General features: G+C 41.6%; 3 protein-coding genes across 3 annotated transcripts; 1 reads left to right on the top strand and 2 right to left on the bottom strand.

The window, feature by feature from the left end:
• Positions 1–138: 138 nt before the first annotated feature.
• Positions 139–5,325, top strand: lrr1 (leucine rich repeat protein 1). The gene is made up of 5 exons (XM_020640680.3): positions 139–717; positions 1,547–1,645; positions 2,406–2,658; positions 3,408–3,882; positions 4,436–5,325. Exons 1-5 carry the CDS (start codon positions 535–537, stop codon positions 4,689–4,691), a joined length of 1,266 nt encoding a protein of 421 aa, XP_020496336.1. The 5' UTR covers positions 139–534; the 3' UTR covers positions 4,692–5,325.
• Positions 5,323–8,385, bottom strand: LOC109989083 (protein kintoun). Its single transcript, XM_029278633.2, has 2 exons — positions 6,176–8,385; positions 5,323–6,097 (listed from the first exon to the last, which is right to left on the bottom strand). The coding sequence occupies exons 1-2, from the start codon at positions 7,982–7,984 to the stop codon at positions 5,687–5,689; spliced, it is 2,220 nt and encodes a 739-aa protein (XP_029134466.2). The 5' UTR covers positions 7,985–8,385; the 3' UTR covers positions 5,323–5,686.
• Positions 8,386–10,342: 1,957 nt separating this feature from the next.
• Positions 10,343–14,068, bottom strand: LOC109989098 (Krueppel-like factor 11). The gene is made up of 4 exons (XM_020640723.3): positions 13,883–14,068; positions 12,741–13,019; positions 11,329–12,286; positions 10,343–11,122 (listed from the first exon to the last, which is right to left on the bottom strand). Exons 1-4 carry the CDS (start codon positions 13,919–13,921, stop codon positions 10,821–10,823), a joined length of 1,578 nt encoding a protein of 525 aa, XP_020496379.2. The 5' UTR covers positions 13,922–14,068; the 3' UTR covers positions 10,343–10,820.
• Between the last annotated feature and the right edge of the window lie 5,665 nt (positions 14,069–19,733).

Below are 19,733 nucleotides of genomic sequence, written 5' to 3'. Positions count from 1 at the left end.
AACTCCATGAAGGCCTTATTGTTTTACTTAATAAGGTAATTTTGAAGGCATTTGTAAAAGTAGTATAACTAAATTATATTTTCAAACAAGGGTGGTTTCCTCTTCTGCTCTTGCTCCCGGGCTGCGTTAACGAGCGCCTCCTCACTGACGTCACTTCCCCAGCGCGCGAGGTCGTGCTAACGGGAGCTAACCGAGCAGCTGTCAACCGAAAACTATCCCGGACCTGAACAATTTGTCAAGACACTGTGAATAAAAGCACAGCTGCAGAATTAATGCTCGGTGAACCGACTGTAAACTGAGTCTGGTGTCGCCGACAGCCGCTCGTGAGCTGGTTGTTTGCGGCTCTTTGAAGACAGCGTCTGTGTTGTTGACATGACGAGACCCGGGTGTGTTGTGTCATTAGCTGCAGGACGTATGTAACAACCTAACGTGACTTTTTCCTCTGGTATGCATTCAAACCCTCCGTTCACCCCAACTCGGCCGGACTTCTGGCTTTAGTATTTTTTTGTTTTTTTGTTTGTTTGTTTGTTTGCGATGAAGCTGCAGTGTGATGTCGAGGTGGTTAGTCGGATGCTCCCCACGTTTGGGATTAAAAGTCGAGGTAAGGGGACGAGAGCTGTAATCTCCATCGGGAAGCATTTGGACAAGACATGTCAACGTAGCTGCATTTACATGATGATCTGCACTGCTAAAGACAGGACAGGCTCCAAGTACAAGGTCAGTGATTGTTGTCATCTGTGCTATACAAACTACTGCACCATGCCCGAGTGTGTGGTCTCTGTTTTTGTTTCCAAATCAGGCTACTTTGAAAGATGCTCTTAGATTATATTGTTTAGGTCGAATTCTTCAATCTAAGATCATTTCAAGCCAGTTAAACCAACCTAATCAAATAATACCCATCTTACACGTGAACAGGAGGTTTTAAAAAAGAAAAAAGAATTAGTGGCTGCCTTTTGTGCAAAATGTAGTCCCTCTAAAATGCAGGTGTATTATCAGTTCTTTGGTTGACAGTGAAAATTAAATTTGCTTAAAAGGAGAAAAAGTAAAGATCCATGAAGTATGAAGGTATTTATACTGTCATTGACTATTTGGTTTAGACATATAAACATGAACATAATAGAATTAGAATACTTTTCCCTATTTGTTTGTTGTTTGTTTGCTGTGATGTTGTGACATTGTCGTCGTCGTTGTTGTTGTTGTCTGGATCCTTTAACTATTAAGAAAAAGAAAAACTTGATGTCATTACAACAACATACTTCAGTTACTCACTGTAATTTGATCAACTGCAATGGACCTTTTGAATTATTCATCATTGCCCTTCCTTCTGATATAAAGACCTGGATTGTGTGATTTGTTCATCTGATTTAAAAGGTCATATCTCTGTAGACGTGTAAACTTCCATGTAGAGGTTGAAATGTGTCCAGTATTCCTGTCAGCACTTGTAGAGCAGGCGAATTGGTTCATTAATGATGATGCATACACCCTCCCACAATGCATTGTGAAATGTACTTTTCCATCACTGACACTTGCCAACTTTCACTTGCAGCTCAAAGACAACATAGAGAAGTTCTTCACTTGGTTCGTGGAGGAAGGCAAGGCTACTGTCAGACTAAAGGAACCTGCTGTTGACATTTGTTTGAGCAAGGTATGACAACTGACGTAAATACAGGCTGGTGTTTGTACACAATGTCTGGTTGTATTGGTTGCCCCAATACATGACATGCAGGTTGATGATGAAGCAACTTCAGTTTTATTTCCTTAAATGCTTTGTCAAGCAAGAAAGTACAGCTTTCCACTCTCTCGTTTATCAACTAGACCGACAAACACTGTTGTTTTGACTGCCAGTACAGACACCACCACAGCAGCCTCATTGTTTCCATCTGCTTTAAAGCCCTCCTGGCTGTTTAGAGGCAGTGGTGACCTTTCACCTAGATTCTAACATAGTTCCACATGTTTTGTTGAGAGACAAGTTCTCACACACCCGCAAACAGGCTGACAACACAACAGGCAGGTGAACAAGGAAAGAAGGCGCTGTACGAAGTAAACTTCTGGTAACTCACAGGGTAATAGTTTGAAGAAGAAAAAACATCAGAAACTCTGGGTTCAAAAAGTGATTTGATCGCATGACTGTGTTTTTTTGGTCGCACGCTTGTTGTTTTAGACACTTTAATTGTACAGTGATTCACAAATTTCATGAAATCTTCACAAAATACATACCACTCAGATTGCTATTCCCAACAGTAAAAAGTTCACCCCGTTCATTCAAAGGAAGTGTGTCAAGTTATTTCAAGGCCGGTGAATCTAGGTTAGATTATTTCAAGGAGCCTGCCTGTTCATATGTTGTTCTGACTGTAACCTATTAATCCAGTACCCATCCTCCTAATTTTTATTGATTGATTTTGTAGGCTGATGCAAACAGTTTGAAGAACTTCCTCTCAGCCGCTCGCTTGGCTGACAGAGGAAGCGACACAAGCAGCCTTCCTCTCTCCACCCTCACTCCGGTCCGCGCCCGAGACGTAGAACAACCCAAGAAGAAGCTCACCATCGTCTCTAAGAAGGACTACCCGCTCACCTCCAACTTCCCCTACTCTCTTGAGCAGCTGCAGGTCTCCTACTGCAAACTGTCACGGGTGGACATGCGGATGCTCTCCCTTAAAGGTTGATTGCCATTTTTCCACTGAGTTTATGATTTTGCCTGTTGAGGATACTTTTTCTTTTTCAATACTGATTCAGATACCTACAACTGAGTATCTATATCTCTCATCCCTCTGATACTAGTGCAGTACAATCATAATCATAATACTAGTGGAAAAAGACTGACCGCAAAAAAATGAATCTAGCTTTGAATATTGCTAACACTGCACTGCTCTTCAGTTTTTGTAGATTTCTCTTTTCACTGCTGGTATCTTCTCCCTTCTCCTTTTCCCACAGTAAACAGACCCAGGTCCAATAAACCAGACTTCTTAGCGATAATTACAGTTAGTCCTTCAGAGTCTGCAATTAGACATGTGTGATCTATCAAAGGATAGCTGTTGCTATGCATAATTGGCCAATCATAATCAAGTATTTAGCACAGCCGTGTAGTTACATTCAATCATTTAACTAAACTAGTTCAGTTTTCTGGGGCTAGTTGCAATACGTATCAGGCGACTCTATAAGTGTCACACTGCAGAATATGTAGATGGGAGTCTTTTTATATTTCTAGGATATGAAAATAATGTTGATGAGTTGCATTATGAAGTCTTTAAAGAGCTTGTGACAGCAAGTCTGCTGCCTCTATACGGACTGTTGTTTTGTAAATATGTCTTTAGCTACTCGCCCATCTTTATGGAAGAACTGTACTTGCTGGAATACTCTGTTTAAGAACCCCATTTAATTTGATGTTTCCTTTGGTTGTGGTTTTACAGCTCTGCGCAAGCTCGACCTCAGCAACAACCATATCAAGAAACTCCCCGCCACCATCGGCGACCTCGGCTGCCTCTCAGAGCTCGTCCTCCACAACAACCACCTGGAATCCTTCAGCGAGGCCCTCTGCCTGTCTACTCTGCAGCGGACCCTCCAGCTGCTGGACCTCAGCCAGAATCGCCTGCGGACCCTCCCCGCTCAGTTCTGCCAGCTCAAAGAACTAGTGAACCTCAAACTGGATGACAATGAGCTTGTTTGTTTGCCGTTTCATGTGGGAAGGCTATCCAGGTTGAGGTTCCTGTCGGCTGCGCATAACCAGCTGGCTGTTCTGCCCACTGACTTCCGTAGACTGAGTCTGGAGAACTTGGACCTGTTTGGAAATCCATTTGTCCAACCAAATCCTCTGGACCACACAATGAAACTTACATTCCCCGTTCCACTTCAAGAGCTGGCTTCTAGAGCGGTGGTCAACCTCAGGTCAGAATTTACACATGCTCATAATGGGGGTTATGACAATGTAGAGTAGTTCCAATTATTGGCTGTTAGAACTTCCTCAAATTCGGTGTCCGTCATGCCCGTAAATACACAATCTAATACCATAATTAATTAGACCCCCAATTAAAACCAACTGGTTTCAGTCGGGATCAGATACAAGAAGGAAAAATTGGTTTTGTTGCGTCTTTTTCAAAAGTATCAAATCTTCTATAATCAGATTAGTAGCACAGAGCTGCCACAAGCAAAACAGCAAATGCAGTGATGGTAGAGTGACATAGAGGGGGAGTGGAGAGAGCGAGCATGGTAATCAAGAACAAAGTGTTAAATCATAGAATTAAAACAATTCTGATTGTTTCCCTTTTTTCAGTTTTGTCCCAAAAAAAACAACAGTGTGTGCCAGTTAGTTATAATGGAAACAACCCTCTTTTCAAAGATATCACATTCGAGTTTAGAAGTACGGTAGGATACTATGACAACTTCACTGTTGTTTGTATGTTCTTAAAGCTAACTCTTGACTTGTTATTTTTTCTTACAGGTTACCATATGGACCTCAACTCATCCCCGCCCACTTGTGTCAGGACCTTGAAGTAGCCAAAACCTGCGACTGCGGCCGTGTCTGCATCAGCTTCTACATCAAGACAGCTGTCAGCATGAACCTGCACCAGGTCTCTCACACGGTGGTCTTGGTGGACGACATGGGGGGCACAGATGCTCCGGTGCAGCAGCACTTCTGTTCCCTCTCCTGCTACTCTGAATTTTTAGACCACTCCCTCCAGAGAGGAATCAGATAAGGACGCACTAACTTTTTTTTTTTTTTTCTGGAAAAAAAGGACACACTAACAGCTCGGAAAATGCTGTGGACTGTTGCATTAGATTGCAGATTGTTAGATGCTGTTGGTATGGGATGAGGCGACTAGAGTTGGAAACTTCAGCAGCAGACAGCTCAGTGGTGCAGTTATCTGGTAGTATCTTGAAATGAAAGGGGAATATTGACTCAGTTACACTTTTTTTTTTGTAATTCTCTTTTAATCTTACATTCAACTTGTGATGCACTTCCACCACATTAAAAAAAAAAGGCTTACTAGATTCATAAATACCCCTCATACCTGCTCCAGCTAAAACCGAGTGGTGCAAACTTCATGCAAAAATAGTGGGAAGCATCACAGGCACAAAATAACGGTTTGCTAGGGCTACTGTCCTGTGTCATAAATCATCTTTTCTGATCTTCCCTCACCTTAAAGCAAACTGCAAGTTTCCCTACTGACATTTTTCTGAGTCAGGGGAAAAAATAAATTAGATGAGTTTGTACCTGAACACAGTGCCTCAGGGTCCAGGAGCACTGACTAAAGGGAGGTGGTTTTTACTGACCCACTATTTTTATAAACATATATACATGAACAATTTAATAAAATCAAGTATTCATTATGTTGTCCTCAGTCTTTTATTTTATTTGTCTTGGACACTGAAATTTAATTTCTCTCTCTTGACATGTATTCTTCAATAAGGTGACACAAGTTTACTTGTTTTATTTTACATATTTTATTAATCCTTGGTTTACAATCTGTTATGAAGAGACATGCTTGTCACACATAGGCACTAAACACACATCTGCACAAACAGGACCTGTGGACATTTATTCATGTGGAGAGTGGGGCTGCCACACAGGGAGCTCGCCAGGGCTGTTAGGGGTTCAAGGCACGGACACCGTACTACAGAAGTGACCTTATGATTCTACAGTAACCAGACCAACTTCTCTCTCCTCTCTCTAAACCACCAAACCACATTCTCAGTCCAGCTCAAACATCAGAGAGTTTTCAAAGAAGAACCCAGCAGACGTTGAATGATCACTGATGACCTTTTCATTTCCATGCTCATCGGTCTCCCGCAGTAACACAGGCGGCGGCTCGCTGACCTTGTGCTCTGCTTTAGGGAAGATTTCCTCTGTTGGGAGGTCATCCTCGTCGATTATCATTTTCTCCTCCTGCTGCACTGAACTTGTGGAAAGTCCTTCAGAGAGGCTGACCCCTTTGCCAGACCCGTTGGCTTCCTGTGTTGCAAGCATTTTGCTGGACTTCTCAGTCTTCTGGGAAATGCAGTCATCCTTTATGTTGTGCCTGTGAGCCGCGATTGAAGATACAACAGCAGCCTGAGATCTATCACAGGAGCTGTGCTGTACAATTGCAGCATCTGTTTCGTCCTAGAAAATAAAACTAATATTAGTTTGATCACACACTTGTACTTTCAACATGATTGAAGATGACCGTCAGAATTTTACCTTCTGGTTTCCTTCTGTAGTCTCCTCATCCAGTTCAGTCTCCACTGGGATTTCTGAAGTCTTCATTTTGAGTGTTGACTCTGGATCTACTTCTTCCTCTTTTACTCTGAGATTTGAATGATAAGCGGTGATTAACACTGTCTTGTTTTCTGTTATGGGAGAAGCAAAATGTGGATTTTCTCCTTTTTCAGAAGAAATGTCCATGCAATGATTGACAGTAATGCCCTGAAAGCTTGTTACACCAGAATCCTTTTCCTCTGATTCTGTATCACATCCGAATTTCTTTTCATGTCGCTCCATTTTTTGTAAGTTTTTCCGATCTTCGCTCTCATTAAACTCCATCTTTTCCTCCTCTACCTCCTTCGTTGTGTCTCTTTCTTCCTCTACTTTCCCTTCCGCACTTCTTTGCTCCTCTCTGTCACCTTTCTGGACTTCCCTCTCCTTTTCCTCCCATTTATCCTCCTTTTCCACCTTGCTTCCCCTTTCCTCGGAATCTGTGTCACATCCATCTTCACCTAATTTATTGTTGCATTTATGTTGCTGCATGTTTTGTAGGTTTTCCCCATCTTTGCTCTCATCAAATTCCTTAATCAGATCTTCCTTTACTTTCCCCTCATCTCCTTGCTCATCTTCCTCACTTTTCTGAACTTCCCTCTCCTTTTCCACTTCACTTTCCTCCTCCTGCTCACCAACACTACTCTGATGCAGCCCTAGAGTGAATTCGAAAGCCTCATCAGAAGGCAGAACAGGCAGTGTGACTGTCAGCTGTCCCTTCTGCTTGTTGAATTTGGCCTCTCCTTTATCTTCATCCACGGGATAGGCTAAAGGCAGCTCCAGTCTGTAGGCTGGTTCCTTGGACTCAAGAAGCAGCTGTTTCTCTGTTACCTCAAGACTAGCGTCTGTGACCGCCTTCAAAAGTGGCATATCAATGGTAACCACTATCTCCTTGGGCCTGGGGCTTTGGGCTGAGTCTCTTGAATTCCTGAAGTCCTGCAGGTCAATAAAAGATCTGTATTTTACTGTGTAGTTTGGCTTGGTTGGCTCCTTGGTTTTCTGAGGCTGCATCTGGAAGCGTTTAGATTTAGTCTCATTTGTAATGTGTGAATCTGTCAGACTTGCCAGTGAAGATGCAGTTCTTTTTTCATCTGGGTATGGGAATGCAAGAGGGTCTGGCTTCTCTGAGGCCTCCTTCCTTTGATGTCCAGGTGTGGGTTTTCTAACAACACAAGGCTGCGGTGTACCTTTGTATTTTATCTTCGTCATCTCCCTCACGTTGTTTTTATCCAGAGTCACTTTAAAAGTGTTCTGGATTCCTTCAATGGCCGTGCTTTCCACCATATCCATGAATCTTTTGTTTTTGCTCGCAATGTGGAGAGTGTCAGGGTGGAAAACGACGTCATAAGTCATGATCTTTTTCTCTTCTGCATCAGTGTTTTCTCTCCCTGGGTGCAGACTGTGAGGTAAGGACCAGCACTGACCTCTGCGGCCACCCGGCGACGTCCCGACTTTACACTCGGGTTTGCCTACTTTATCACTGCCACAAATGTTAATAAAACACTTCTGCTTGCCGTTCAAACTCGTCCTGATGGCTCTAAAAGGTTCCGGGTGGATAAATTCAACCGTGTTTCCTCTCTCCTGTTCCAGAAGTTTGATTTCCTCTTCGTACATTTTCCTGTTCTCAGGATCTGCTAATTCTTCGGCGTAGTCGCGCAGCATTTCCCTAAACTTTTTGTCCTTGAAAGCCTTTGCCATCGTGTCGATTTCGTCCACCGTCATGTTGAGTTCTTTTAGCTTGTCTCCAACCTCCATGATGATGATAATGATGATGATGAGGCCTGTTTGGCTACAGGAGGAAAATGTTGTTATGTTTGCTGTAGCAACCAGCCACCCAAAGTCCGACAACCTGAATAAGGCCTAAGCTGAACTTTAAAAAAAAATAAGTCCAAAAATGTGGAATACAATATCGTTAAATGACCATTTACATGTTTATAAGCTTTTGTAGCGCCTTAAATTGGTAGCAAACCGAAGACCTGTTGTTTTGATGTAACCATAGCAACCTAGGGTCGATTCATGGGTCGATTGTGGATTGTGCAACAAAGAAACACTTCCCCAAGAACCATTTTTCTTGGGAGTAGTTTATACGTCTCGTTTTAAAGCTTTTGTTGAGTTCTTTTACTTTAAACAATGTATGCTCCAATACATCCTGGAACAATTGTTTTAGCCTACCTTGGACTTTTCTATACATTTTGACACTTGTCACTTTGCAAATGTTAATTGGCTGCCTAGATTATTTATTGATTATATATTAGCCGTTCACATTACCATAAGGTGACCCCCACCTTCATTCTCTGCTATATTCCAGTTTACTCTTCCTTTGACACTTTTACTTACTCTAAATACTTAGTCCACCCCTTTGACTTATTCTTCAAATTGCTATAGGCTATCTCCTTAAAAAATATGTATTTATTATTGTATTATTTATTTCATCTAAGTTATGAAAAAGTTATTTTTAAGGGACTAAACTCAACAGTACGTTTTTAGACTACATACAGATGCTAAAACAGTTTGGAGTTATAGTTTAATCAAAAAGTCAATGATCAGCTGTATAAATGAATCACCCAAGTTGTAAATTTAACAACAATTTGAGGTGTAATGAATTGGTGATTGGGGTGTAGTTAATATGTGATTCAAAACCATGTTGTTGTTATAAAGTCATAGGTTTTGCAGGGGAATCCCGTTCAACATGCTTACATAATTAAGAAACAGCCAATGACAAGCTATCATTTGTTAGTCCTTTTAACTAACATTTTTAAGTTCATATGAATCATTTTTCAAAGTTGGAAAACTTTCCATCACTTGAGATGACATTAAAATTGAGTGAATTAACACAACATTTTCATAAACTTGAGCTCAAACTAACTTAGAATGTTATCATGAGTGCAGCAAATAAACCCTTTGTTCTTAAAAAAACCCCAAAAAAAACAATTATTGATCACGGCATTAAATCATAAATTGCATTTTGATGCACACACTGAATAAGAATTGTATTTATTTTATTGTAATTTACATTATAACAATAGCCCAGCTTAAGTGTATATACTACTGTAGAGGACTGTGAAAGAGTATTAATGAGAACTATTGATAAATGTAGGCCTACACAACCAAATTTTTCTCATAACAATTCTGTGTGCTCCTATTGCCAAATGAACCTCCCTTTGTGTGACAATAACGTTCTCTGAGTTCTGTGTAGAAAACGAGGATATTATCCAGGAGTAGTTCAAAGTTAAATTACAGGATGCTACCAGCAGGTGTCGCTGTACACCACCTCTCAGGGGGCGCACGGCCAGTAAGGATGTCGGTCAGTAAGGCAAAGGGGCGGGTATTGCTGGAAGAGAGGTGATTGGTCGCACCCCCAACAGTTCATATTTCTCTCTGTCTGATTGGAAGGGGTGTGCTGTTACTAGGTATGGGACCACTGCTTATGAATGTGAGAGACAGAATGGAGGCAGCAGAAGTAATTATATTTCATCCAGTAGCATCTCATTGGTGTCTTTTGGAATGACTAATTCATAAAAATGACTTGAGTTGAATAGAGGGAAAATTGGGAAATTGGGAAGTCCAGTGGGGTCTACATTTTAACAAGATCAATTTTCTCCTTTTATTAGTAATCGCTGCCCCTAAAAACAGCATGCTCACTCAATTATGCCAACCTAATTAGGGGTATTTCGGTAAATAAAAGACAGTGGTGCATTACTAAAGCATCGCGTAGCTCCACCACCTCCTTGTTCCCACGTGACAGAGTTGAATGGGCTCAAATGATCAGTTCATAAATTCTAACACAAGGTCAACAAGTCTGTCTTGGTCTGTTCTAATTCATCAAGTTCTCCAGCTAATGGGTAGGATACAATGTTCCCGAATGGTCCAACAGAGAGAGCTTTTATAATACTCAAAAAAAAAAAAAAAAAAAAAGTAATTCAGCCAGTAGACCAAAAGAGGACAGTGTGGTGGTGGGGGGTGGTGGTGGTGGGGGGGAGTCACAGAGTGACGCACACAGGATGTGGGCAGGAACCACTCACTGCCTTTCTGCATGAGACAACCAGGAAAGATTGCTGACTCTACCGGGATCCAAAACCTTGTTTTTTCCCCTAAATGACACTCTGAAAAATGTGTGGTTTAATCTTTTATTTATTACAAATATGTATTAAATAATATGAAAAGTTAGGGAGATATAATCAAGGTATAATCATAGTACTGGTGATTAATATTCATATTTACATTGCTTTTTCAACCTTTTCCTTAAAATGACAAATAAATGCATTTCAACACCAAGAATACATTCACATACACATACATTTCTGTTGAGCAAAGTGTTTGTAGGAGAGGTGCAGAAAATGAAATGTGTAAGACCAACTTCATAGAAAGACTTTGGCAAGTGTGCATACATAAAATCAGTAATATCAAAGTAAACAAAAGAATCCTTTTGAGAGAAATACACGTACAAATAAGCAATAGGGAGGAAAACAAAGAGTCCAGTGCATGTGTTTCTTTCATTCCCAAGAGTAGAATAGCAGCAGCCGACTGTGCTTGGCTGCTCCCAGAGTCTCTATGGCATCTCAGGAGTATTAAAGATGGCAGTGTTTATTGTCTACTTTGAGCTGGCAGGCACCAGCATGCTTAGCGTGGCAAGGCCAGGTTTGGAGGAAGGTGGTTTGCCAGGGGCCATTTTGTTCAGGCTCCGAACATCAGCCTGCCAGGAGGGAACTTTCTTCGTTGTCATGTGGCGGCGGGCGTGTTTGGTGAGGTGATCGCTCCGCATGAACCGCCGCTCGCACACGGGACACACAAATTTCTTCTCGCCGGTGTGTGTTCGCCGGTGACGGGACAGCTCGTCGGAGCGAGCGAACCTCTTATCACAGCCGTCCCAACTGCAGCTGAAAGGTTTCTCACCTGTAGGAGGCAAACAGAGAGCGCAAGACAGCAGAGTCAGAATGTGATTCACACATGAGTCATATGATCTTCAAACGACAGCATGCTGTGCCTGAGCTATAACAATAAGCTCACTCATGATTCACAAACAGGAAGAAACACTCATCTGTGGTCAGATCTTGATTTAGCATTCTCATGATAATAAACCATTGTCAGTAAACCCTCACCTGTGTGTGTCCTTAGATGAGCCTTGAGATGTGAGCTCTTGAAGTAAGTCTTCCTGCAGCCTGGGAAGTTGCACACGTAGTTTCTCCTGCGGGAGAAGTCCATCTTTGTGGCTGTCGTACCTCCACTGGGCCCCGCTGGCACATACACAGGGGCTGGAGCCAGAGGTAGTAGCTTGGTGTTGCCCAGCGTCATAACAGTCTGAGTGCAGTGAGGGGCCTGAGAGACAGAGGATTGTGGGAGAACCAGCATCATGGTGCCCTGAGGGACTGCTGAGCCCACAATGAGAGACTGCTGGACAGAGGAGGCGTTGGCTGAGGCGGGCTGCGGGAGGATTGGTGTGGTGGCTGTTCGAATACCTGTACTGGATGTCTGAACTGCACCAGGGATGAACGCTGAGATTATCCCCGATTGGCTGGTGACAGGGAACATCTGGCAGATGATTTGAGAGCTGGTGACTGAAGACGGGAACATGGTTGCGGGAGTGTGTGGGTTGTTTTGTGGTTGGGTATTGAAAAAAGTGGGGGTGGAGGCATTGTCCAAACTGTTTTTTGAGGGACTAGTTTGCTGCTCTATTTTTAAGACAGGTGTGAGAGGAGCAGGAGGAGATGGAGGTGTGTTAGTCTCAGTCTTTGTGATGTGTTGCTGCTGCTGCTGCTGCTGCTGCTGCTGTCGCTTCTGGCAGAGTGTCGCAGCAGTTACTGTGTCTCTTGTTTTCTCTGGGTTGGGGGCAACAGGAATGCGGTGTTGGCAGGGGGTGCTGTCTGCAGTGTGGCGGATGACGCTGGTCGCCATGGCTCTGCAGGGCTGGGGTAGAGGGGGGAGGTAGGGGGTCTTCTCAGGAATGGGTGCCAGGACAGGTTGATGGAGCCCGGACAAACAGTGTTGCGAGGCCACAGCCGGGCCGGAGCTGGATGTTGAAGTCTCAACAAAGCTTGGGCTGTGAGGGGGGGTCATACACTGGAAAAAGAAATGTGAGACGGGAATTAAAAGACTGTTTCTCTAGTGTTGAGACGTTATGTTTGCAAAGATTAGTCACACACAATCACAGGTGGCAGGCAGACGCAAGCTGGCATAATGATGACTCTGAGCAATAAACTGTGATTTTTATAACCCTGCAGAGAGGAGGTCACACCCTCTTGCTGTTTCAAGCTCTTTGTTTCTGCAGTACCTCTCACCTGCCATGGTCACTTGTGATGAACTATGGGCCTATTGTTATCTTTTACATCAAGAGGGTTTAATGCACACCTAGGCTTTTGAAAATATGTTTGCTAATCAAACAACAGTTATCACATCGGTTTCACAGCTCCTCTGCTCCACATATGATCAAAAAGCAGGCGAACTCCTTGTTGCATGACCAATATTCATATAACTCAATAGTTTGACCTGCACATAATCGCAACAACTAACTCACCAGGGACGAGAGGGACACGAAATCCTTCGGTGGCTCTGGAAGTTCTGGTGGCAACAGGGAGTCGCAAGAGTCCGAGGCTGGGGTGAGGGGTCGCGGCTTGCAGGGGTTCGGCCTGTTGCTGCTTATAAAGTGACCCTGGCCCCAAGAACTCATGCACACCAACGCTTCAGCTGCCTCAAGGTCTGTGTACTCCAGGTTAGAGGTTATATTGCAGACCGTCTGATTATTGTCATGCCTCCTTCTCTTTGCATAAGAGCCACAATGATCGATGTACTCACTCTAAAAGAAAAAAAAAAAAAAAAAAAGGAACATCAGACACAGGAACAGTGCTTTGGTATTGCCAAGTAGATAGGTTATCAAGGTAATTTACACTTGTGTTATAAACTGTAATTATTTAAGTTTACTCATATCAGACCGTTTGATAAAGACAAACAAAGGGAGGTTTCTATTCTGTTAGCAATAAAAAAAAATAATCTAATTCCAGTTATCATCTGCTCTGTCACAGATCGCGGGCCAAACTGCATGATGTTGCCAATAAGGGAAAAGGGGGTGTTGGTGACTACACCCCGGCCCAGCATGCACTGCCTTTGGCTGCGTGCCGGGACACCTCCCATTGCCAAATATAGACCAAACTGTGACGCGCTACCCGAGATGAGCCATGTGAAATCCCCATAAAGAGGGTTTGCATCAGGAAGTAGGTTTGGCAACTTACAACTTTAAAATATATTATCATATTGAACCAAGCTTATTACTGATTCTAGACATAAAGTCAACCATGTGATACTAACAGTCTACACTGACAGGCTTCGGTTGATTTTTAAACTCAATTTTTAACTTAATTATCAAAGAGACATTTGTTATATCACCTTTTAAACAGTGAATAATACGCAAATTGACGAAATAAATGTGTTATAAAAACAGGTGTTGTCTTTCAATTTGTTTTGGACTATGTGGTATACTTAGGACGCTGACGTGACAGAAAATAATGTGTTAATAAGTCAAACTCGTGAATAAATGGTTAGTTTAGCTTAAAAACTTGGCTTAAGAACAAAAAATATTGTAAACAACTGAACGAGGCTTCTTACGAGGCTGTTAAATATATGTCGCTTTCAACTAAAATAGTAGTTTAAAAGATTTCTTACCCCGTTTGAGTCCATCTCTGTGAATTTTCGCGATGGCATTGAAGATTAAAAAAATCTGAGTTTGACTTTTTTTTGTTGTTGTCAAAAAGCAGTATAAGAACAAAGAGACGGCGGTCGCCAGTGCTGCTGCTTCTACTGGGGAAGGGTTGAGGTCGTTTTTCTCTAACTGGCTCCCTTTTCTCTCAGCTGTGTGTGTAAAACATGGGAGGAGGAAAAAAAAAAAAAAAAAAGAAAAACAAAACTCACAACACGCACCGGCGGGTGGCAACACTCGGCCAATCACAATTGAGTGTGTGCGGGACGTCGGCCAATGGGAGAGTAGGGAGCGCGTGAACAGTGCGTGCCCGCTGGACGGTTGGAGGAAATAGGGTGCGTGGCCGTTGGTGGGCGTGGTCTTGAGAGTCAGCAGTGTCAGGGTAAACCCGATGAACTGCCATCCGCTAAACTAGGCAAAAGGTCGGCCGAGTCTATGCTGCGTTTACGGGGAGTGGGAACGCACTGTTAGAAAACCGCAATAAGATCGGATGAAATAGTGTTAAAGCAATGCGAAAACAAAATTATTTTATGAAAATATTTGCATTAACAAAAAAAAAAAAAACACTGTAAAGGAGCTCAAGTGGTGAAAGAGGAATGCTATTATTTCCATTGTGAAATGATTTATGAAAGAGTTGTTGCCAAACCAATAAAACCAGTGATTCGGTCACTATTAGGTGCTGCAGTTAGTTGTTTAAAGTACAATCTCTTTAGTGATGTAGTGTAAAGCATTTCAAATGTAAGAATAGATTGTATTGAGAGTGTAATAGCCTATGTGTTGTTGTTTTTTACTCCATTGTTTTTTTGTTTCTTTGTGTTTTCTCAAGCGCTCAACAGATTTATCTTCTTTTTTTGTCAATTTTATTTCATTAAAAAAAACAATAAAGTTAAGAAAAAACAAACAAACATAAAATCTCAAATTTTGAATGAAAAGGAGCAGAAAGAAGAATAATCTTATAAATCTTGGGATGTCAATGATGGTTAACTAGGCTACTTAATTGCAGCCGTTAGAAAGGATTTAGATTAATGAATTTACAGAAAAGCCTGCATGGTTATCCCAAGATAACAAGATGTATAAAATCGAGATATAAGAGATAAGAGAGAACACGTTGAAATTCAGGCTTTTTGTTATCACCTAAAAGCAAAGTAAAATAAAATGGGTGAAAGTCTTTCTTAGGACTTCCTGTATTACATATTAATAATATTGCATTGTATATTCATTTTGAAATCAAATTGGACTATTGTGAAATAGCTTGAGTACTTTTAATACCATGGATTGCATTAAAATGCTAAAATGTGTTATTTATTCCCTTGCTAAACAGTTTGTTACTCTATATACGTCTACTGGAATTTATTTTTCTAAAAAGGTTTTAAGGTGAAAGAGATGAATGCAAAAAAAGAAAATAAAAGTGTTTAAATGTTTGACCAGGCCAGGTAATACATAGGCCATTGCCAATGCATGCTTTAATGCCATTATTTACTGACATTTATATATAACTTTAATGCTTCTTTTTTTTTCACTTGTGCGAAATGCCAGTCCAAAGACAACCCTCATTTTTCAAGCTTCATTCCATACATGGCAGCAAGGGGCCTAAAGGAAAGGTATTAGACTTTTTTTTCCCACATTACTTGAACGCAACACCAGGGCCAGCTGAGGCGCGGGATGCTGTCTTGTTTTTGGAGACGTTTCTGCAGCTTTCTTAGAAAAAATCCCCCAAAAACAAGAGCCTAGTTCTAATCAGTTTTAGGTTTTACAACACAAACACAAAGTTGCTAAGCTACAAAGTGAGTAAATGGTTTTGTATTTTTCCGTTATATGATTTCAGCTGTAAGCCAAGTTATCACTGCATTATCATTATCCCCTTTAAAGCAGTTATACTAATATTTATGTGGTTTCACAGTAAATTAGGTCAGAGTCTAGAGGGCACTTAATAAGCCTTCTAAATAATAGTCTACAGAAATAAGTCAGATAGTTTCTGGTGTGCACCAATCTGGTCAAGACACTAGTTTTGTCTATGACTGCAGCCACTATGGAATTATTGGGTGGAGTTAAAAGTGACCCATCTAAATCCATATTTTCTATATCAGAATTTTGATTCACATTTTTATTGTTTCATTTGCAAACATGAGGCATTCAATTCTACAGATGCTATGCCCTGATAAACTATTATCCCCAGAAAAAAAGTATAGGCCTAATGTGTTTTATTTTCTGATAATAAATATGCTCCCTTCATTTTACTAGAAATGTTAATGTATGCTTTGCTATGCCAACCTATGATCAAGTATCTGACCACTCCTATGAGGTTATACCTCGTGTCAGAGTATTCAAAACGGTCTTGACCTACATATGCTGTTACATCACCAACTGTATTAGGACAAAGAAAAAATGAGTCAGAAGTCCCAACGAACTTCTGGAAGTGATCGTATAAAGAAGCTCCACTGTTACAAGTTTGAAAAGTTGTTTTTACAAATGCTTTGGTAAAAACAATAGTAGTAGTAGTTTTCATGAGTATCCGGTGCAGGTATTCTCATACTCTGTCTCCATTTTCTTTTTAAACGTTATGGTCAGACCTGCAGAGTACCTTAAGCTTGAGTTGCCCACCTGCAGAAGATAGGAGTGTTGCAGGTGGGCTGGTCTGGCCTTGCTTCAGCTGAAGGCCGTACCTCATTGTGACTCACGTAAGCATGACCTCAGAGAGCAATGAGGGCATGGAGATGTGGCAGCGCAGCTTCAGCGCCAGCAGCTAGTGAGGAAGAGGGAGGAGTTACAGGGACAACGTGTTGATCGCAGGCATGACAGGCAGAAGCACAGCAGCCTGTTTGTGATATAAGTGGGGCAGGCCAATTCAACTTAGTCAGGGAATCTGGAGGAAAGGTTACACAGGCCCTATCTGGGCCTCCTCATGCACACCTCCCCTGTCCGGCCAACTCCCCCATCTCAGGAACTCCTGGAGTGGACCCAAAAAGGGGGGAGTTACCCAAGTAGGGTTAAATATACCACCCAAAGCCTATATTTCACTAACAGGCCCCTGGACTATGACAGGCAGCCACAGGCAGTGTTATATAGACCAGACAGTTTCTCCACAGTTATTATATCCACTCAAAATGTTTGTTTTATTAATTGAGAAAGACTACAACCGCCGTAACAGGTGTGTCCATAATCACCTAAACATGTTGTCAGGTTGTCTTTATTGTTATTGTAAAAAATATTCTACTGAGAGGAGTGATTTGAGGCTGTTCATAAACATGTTCGTACATACATTTGAACTGGTTTTACAGTTGTGAGGGAACCTACAAAGAGCACCACATGACTTGTTTGGAAAATGTTTGAAAATAAAAGAAATAAAGAAATGCAAATATAACCTTCAATTTAACGAAAAAAAAACATTATCATAGTCAATATAGCTTTTGCAAAGCATCGGCAGACTGATCCGTTTGTGTGTTTTTAGGACTACAAATAATTTCAGCTTTTTGAAACAATTCAAATTTAAGTTTAAAGGTAGGACTCACTTCATCGGCAAAGTGTATTTTACATTTTATTTATGATGAAATACTGCGATGCTTGTGTCAATTTTACATGGTTTGGTGATCATTTTGTAACAGCAACAGTTAGTAGGCCTATAAAGGTTACACAATAGCCCAGAATGGTTTGTCAGCCCAGTTGAACTTGTGGAAAACAGTCAGTCAGTAGCCCCTCTGGCATCTGGGTTAAAGGGCACATTGAGTAATGATACCCCAGGCTGTGTGTAAAACCTCTGATGAAGGAGCCATCAGCCTTCTTTCCACTCCAATTAGGTTTAAGGAATGTGAAATAAGAAGCAAATAATGAAACTCTTCACTTGTGCAAAAATCTAATTCTATGGCAAATAATAATAAAAGAAAAAAGGCCTAAATGTCGGTCAAAAGAGTTTGAAGTTGGTTGGTATAATACTACCTGAAGGTTTCCCTGTTGTGGCCCTAAATATGGTGATAAGGTCAAATCATTGGTTGTGACTGGTTAGAATCACTGAATAGCAGAGGTTATGATGTGGTTTTTAAAAGCACAGCTATAGCTTCTGGTGAGATTCTAAATTTGTCTGGCCATTTTCATAGGGTTAGGGTTAGGGTCAAACTCATAGCTTCCACTTCAGGTCCCAAATGGTAACACGTCCCATTTCCATACTTCAAATGATAAGACAAATAGGAGGAGATGAGAGGTAGATACACAATTACATTTCCACAAAAAGAAAAAAATATATAGTTTGCTGACTTAATTTTGCAGAACGGCTTTAATTTCTTGGTCCTGACGTAACATTTTAGCTCTTGTTTTCCCCTTGCTTGTTTGTTGTTGTTGTTGTTGTTGTTGTTGTTGTTGTTTTTAAATTCTCTGTTAAATTAATTTCTTTAAAGGAATACCACATGTTTCATCTTTCAAGTAGAAAAAACAACAAATACAAATTCTTTAGAGTCTGGGAATGATAGATAATAAATACTGCCTGACAACAAACCACATCGCTGTATTGGCCACCTCTTATAGAAAGCTCTGTACTGAATGATGCTTTGTTTACCACAGGTTTGGCCCCACCCCCTTTCCCGCCTACACATTAGAAAGAAGCAACAGGAATTCCTCTACAGGCTCCTGGCTCCCGATTGGTCCGAATGAGATTCAGACCCAATCTGTTGCTATGAGACACTGACTCTGTGCTGCCAGCTCACTGTCTGTTGGCATAGCAACATGAGGAGCAGGAGGCAGGTTTAAGGGCCTCCCAGGAGGAGCTCCTCGGGAGACAGAGCATGTGTGGAGTCTAATGATGAAGGATTGGATATCTGTGACATCATTAAAAAGCCACACGTTGAATCATTTACTGTCTAGTTGTCAGCTGCAGAAAGAAAATGCTTGTGTTTTTCACCATAAAATGAGTTACTGTAGGAGTTCATTCTTTGGTTATTGTTTCCTGCAGACAAGGGTGGAACAGGACCCTCCAACACAAAAACATCAGGGTCAAAGGAATCCAACAAAATACCCCACCCCTTTACAGGGTTTGTATCATGAACTCAGTGACCTTTTAATGCAGCCTTTGTTTCACTCACTGCAGAGATGGCTTTGTTTGACGAATGCTGGATGAGAGCGTTGACATCTTCTGTCCGCAGGGACCCTCTGACTCTGTGATGGGGATTTTTTAAGAGCCTCATGAGTAGGCTACAGGAGTGATAAGTGGTATAAAGATGTTAATAACAGATAATACTTCTACACTTAATCTAGAATAGCTAAGAGTGTTTTGAGCGTGTCAGCAATGCTGAACGACACTGGCAAAAGAGCATTAAAGACTCAGAGGGTACCTCAGGTAATTTTGACCTCAGGTAACAGTCACGTGCGTGTGATCCGAATGTAACTATGAAGATAATGTAGGTTGCCGGACATGTGGGTAATTAAGGCACCAGGATGAATTCGCTGAGGCCATGTCAGCAGATGAGATTGTACTGTAGTCTGGCCGTAGTGCTTTTCTTTGGGTGGGTTCAGCATCTTTAGGATCAGGTTTACAATATATGTTAATGCAGACACTTTCTTGTTGAGTTCTGTTTTATCGAATGGCTCCTATGCAACCAGAGCATGACCTTCTGCAAGAATTTACTCACTGCATCATCTTTCATGACAGACAGGACCTCAGGAGAAGCTTAGAAATGATTGGCATCCCCCTTTTCCTGGAAATGACAGAGTCAGAAATACATTTTCCCCGTGGGGCCAGGGGAAGCAGATATGTGTGGCTGTAAACTCATATGATCATACATTTTTTCAGTCAGCTCATTTGAACTGCTGGCTCTCGCAACTGGACCTGAT

This window comes from Labrus bergylta, chromosome 18 (genome assembly GCF_963930695.1).
Source record: "Labrus bergylta chromosome 18, fLabBer1.1, whole genome shotgun sequence".
Taxonomy (NCBI): Eukaryota; Metazoa; Chordata; class Actinopteri; order Labriformes; family Labridae; genus Labrus; species Labrus bergylta.
Note: the sequence above shows the minus strand (reverse complement) of the source record. Positions and strands in the feature narration are given on the sequence as shown.

Coding starts and splice junctions, on each gene's coding strand:
- lrr1 (XM_020640680.3), top strand. CDS start 535: ATGAAGCTGCAGTGTGATGTCGAGGTGGTTAGTCGGATGCTCCCCACG. Junction 1,646..2,405: donor TTGACATTTGTTTGAGCAAG/GTATGACAACTG, acceptor TTGATTTTGTAG/GCTGATGCAAACAGTTTGAA. Junction 2,659..3,407: donor GCGGATGCTCTCCCTTAAAG/GTTGATTGCCAT, acceptor GTGGTTTTACAG/CTCTGCGCAAGCTCGACCTC.
- LOC109989083 (XM_029278633.2), bottom strand. CDS start 7,984: ATGGAGGTTGGAGACAAGCTAAAAGAACTCAACATGACGGTGGACGAA. Junction 6,098..6,175: donor CTACAGAAGGAAACCAGAAG/GTAAAATTCTGA, acceptor TTTATTTTCTAG/GACGAAACAGATGCTGCAAT.
- LOC109989098 (XM_020640723.3), bottom strand. CDS start 13,921: ATGCCATCGCGAAAATTCACAGAGATGGACTCAAACGGG. Junction 13,020..13,882: donor CAGAGATGGACTCAAACGGG/GTAAGAAATCTT, acceptor TTTTTCTTTTAG/AGTGAGTACATCGATCATTG. Junction 12,287..12,740: donor TCGTGTCCCTCTCGTCCCTG/GTGAGTTAGTTG, acceptor TTCTTTTTCCAG/TGTATGACCCCCCCTCACAG.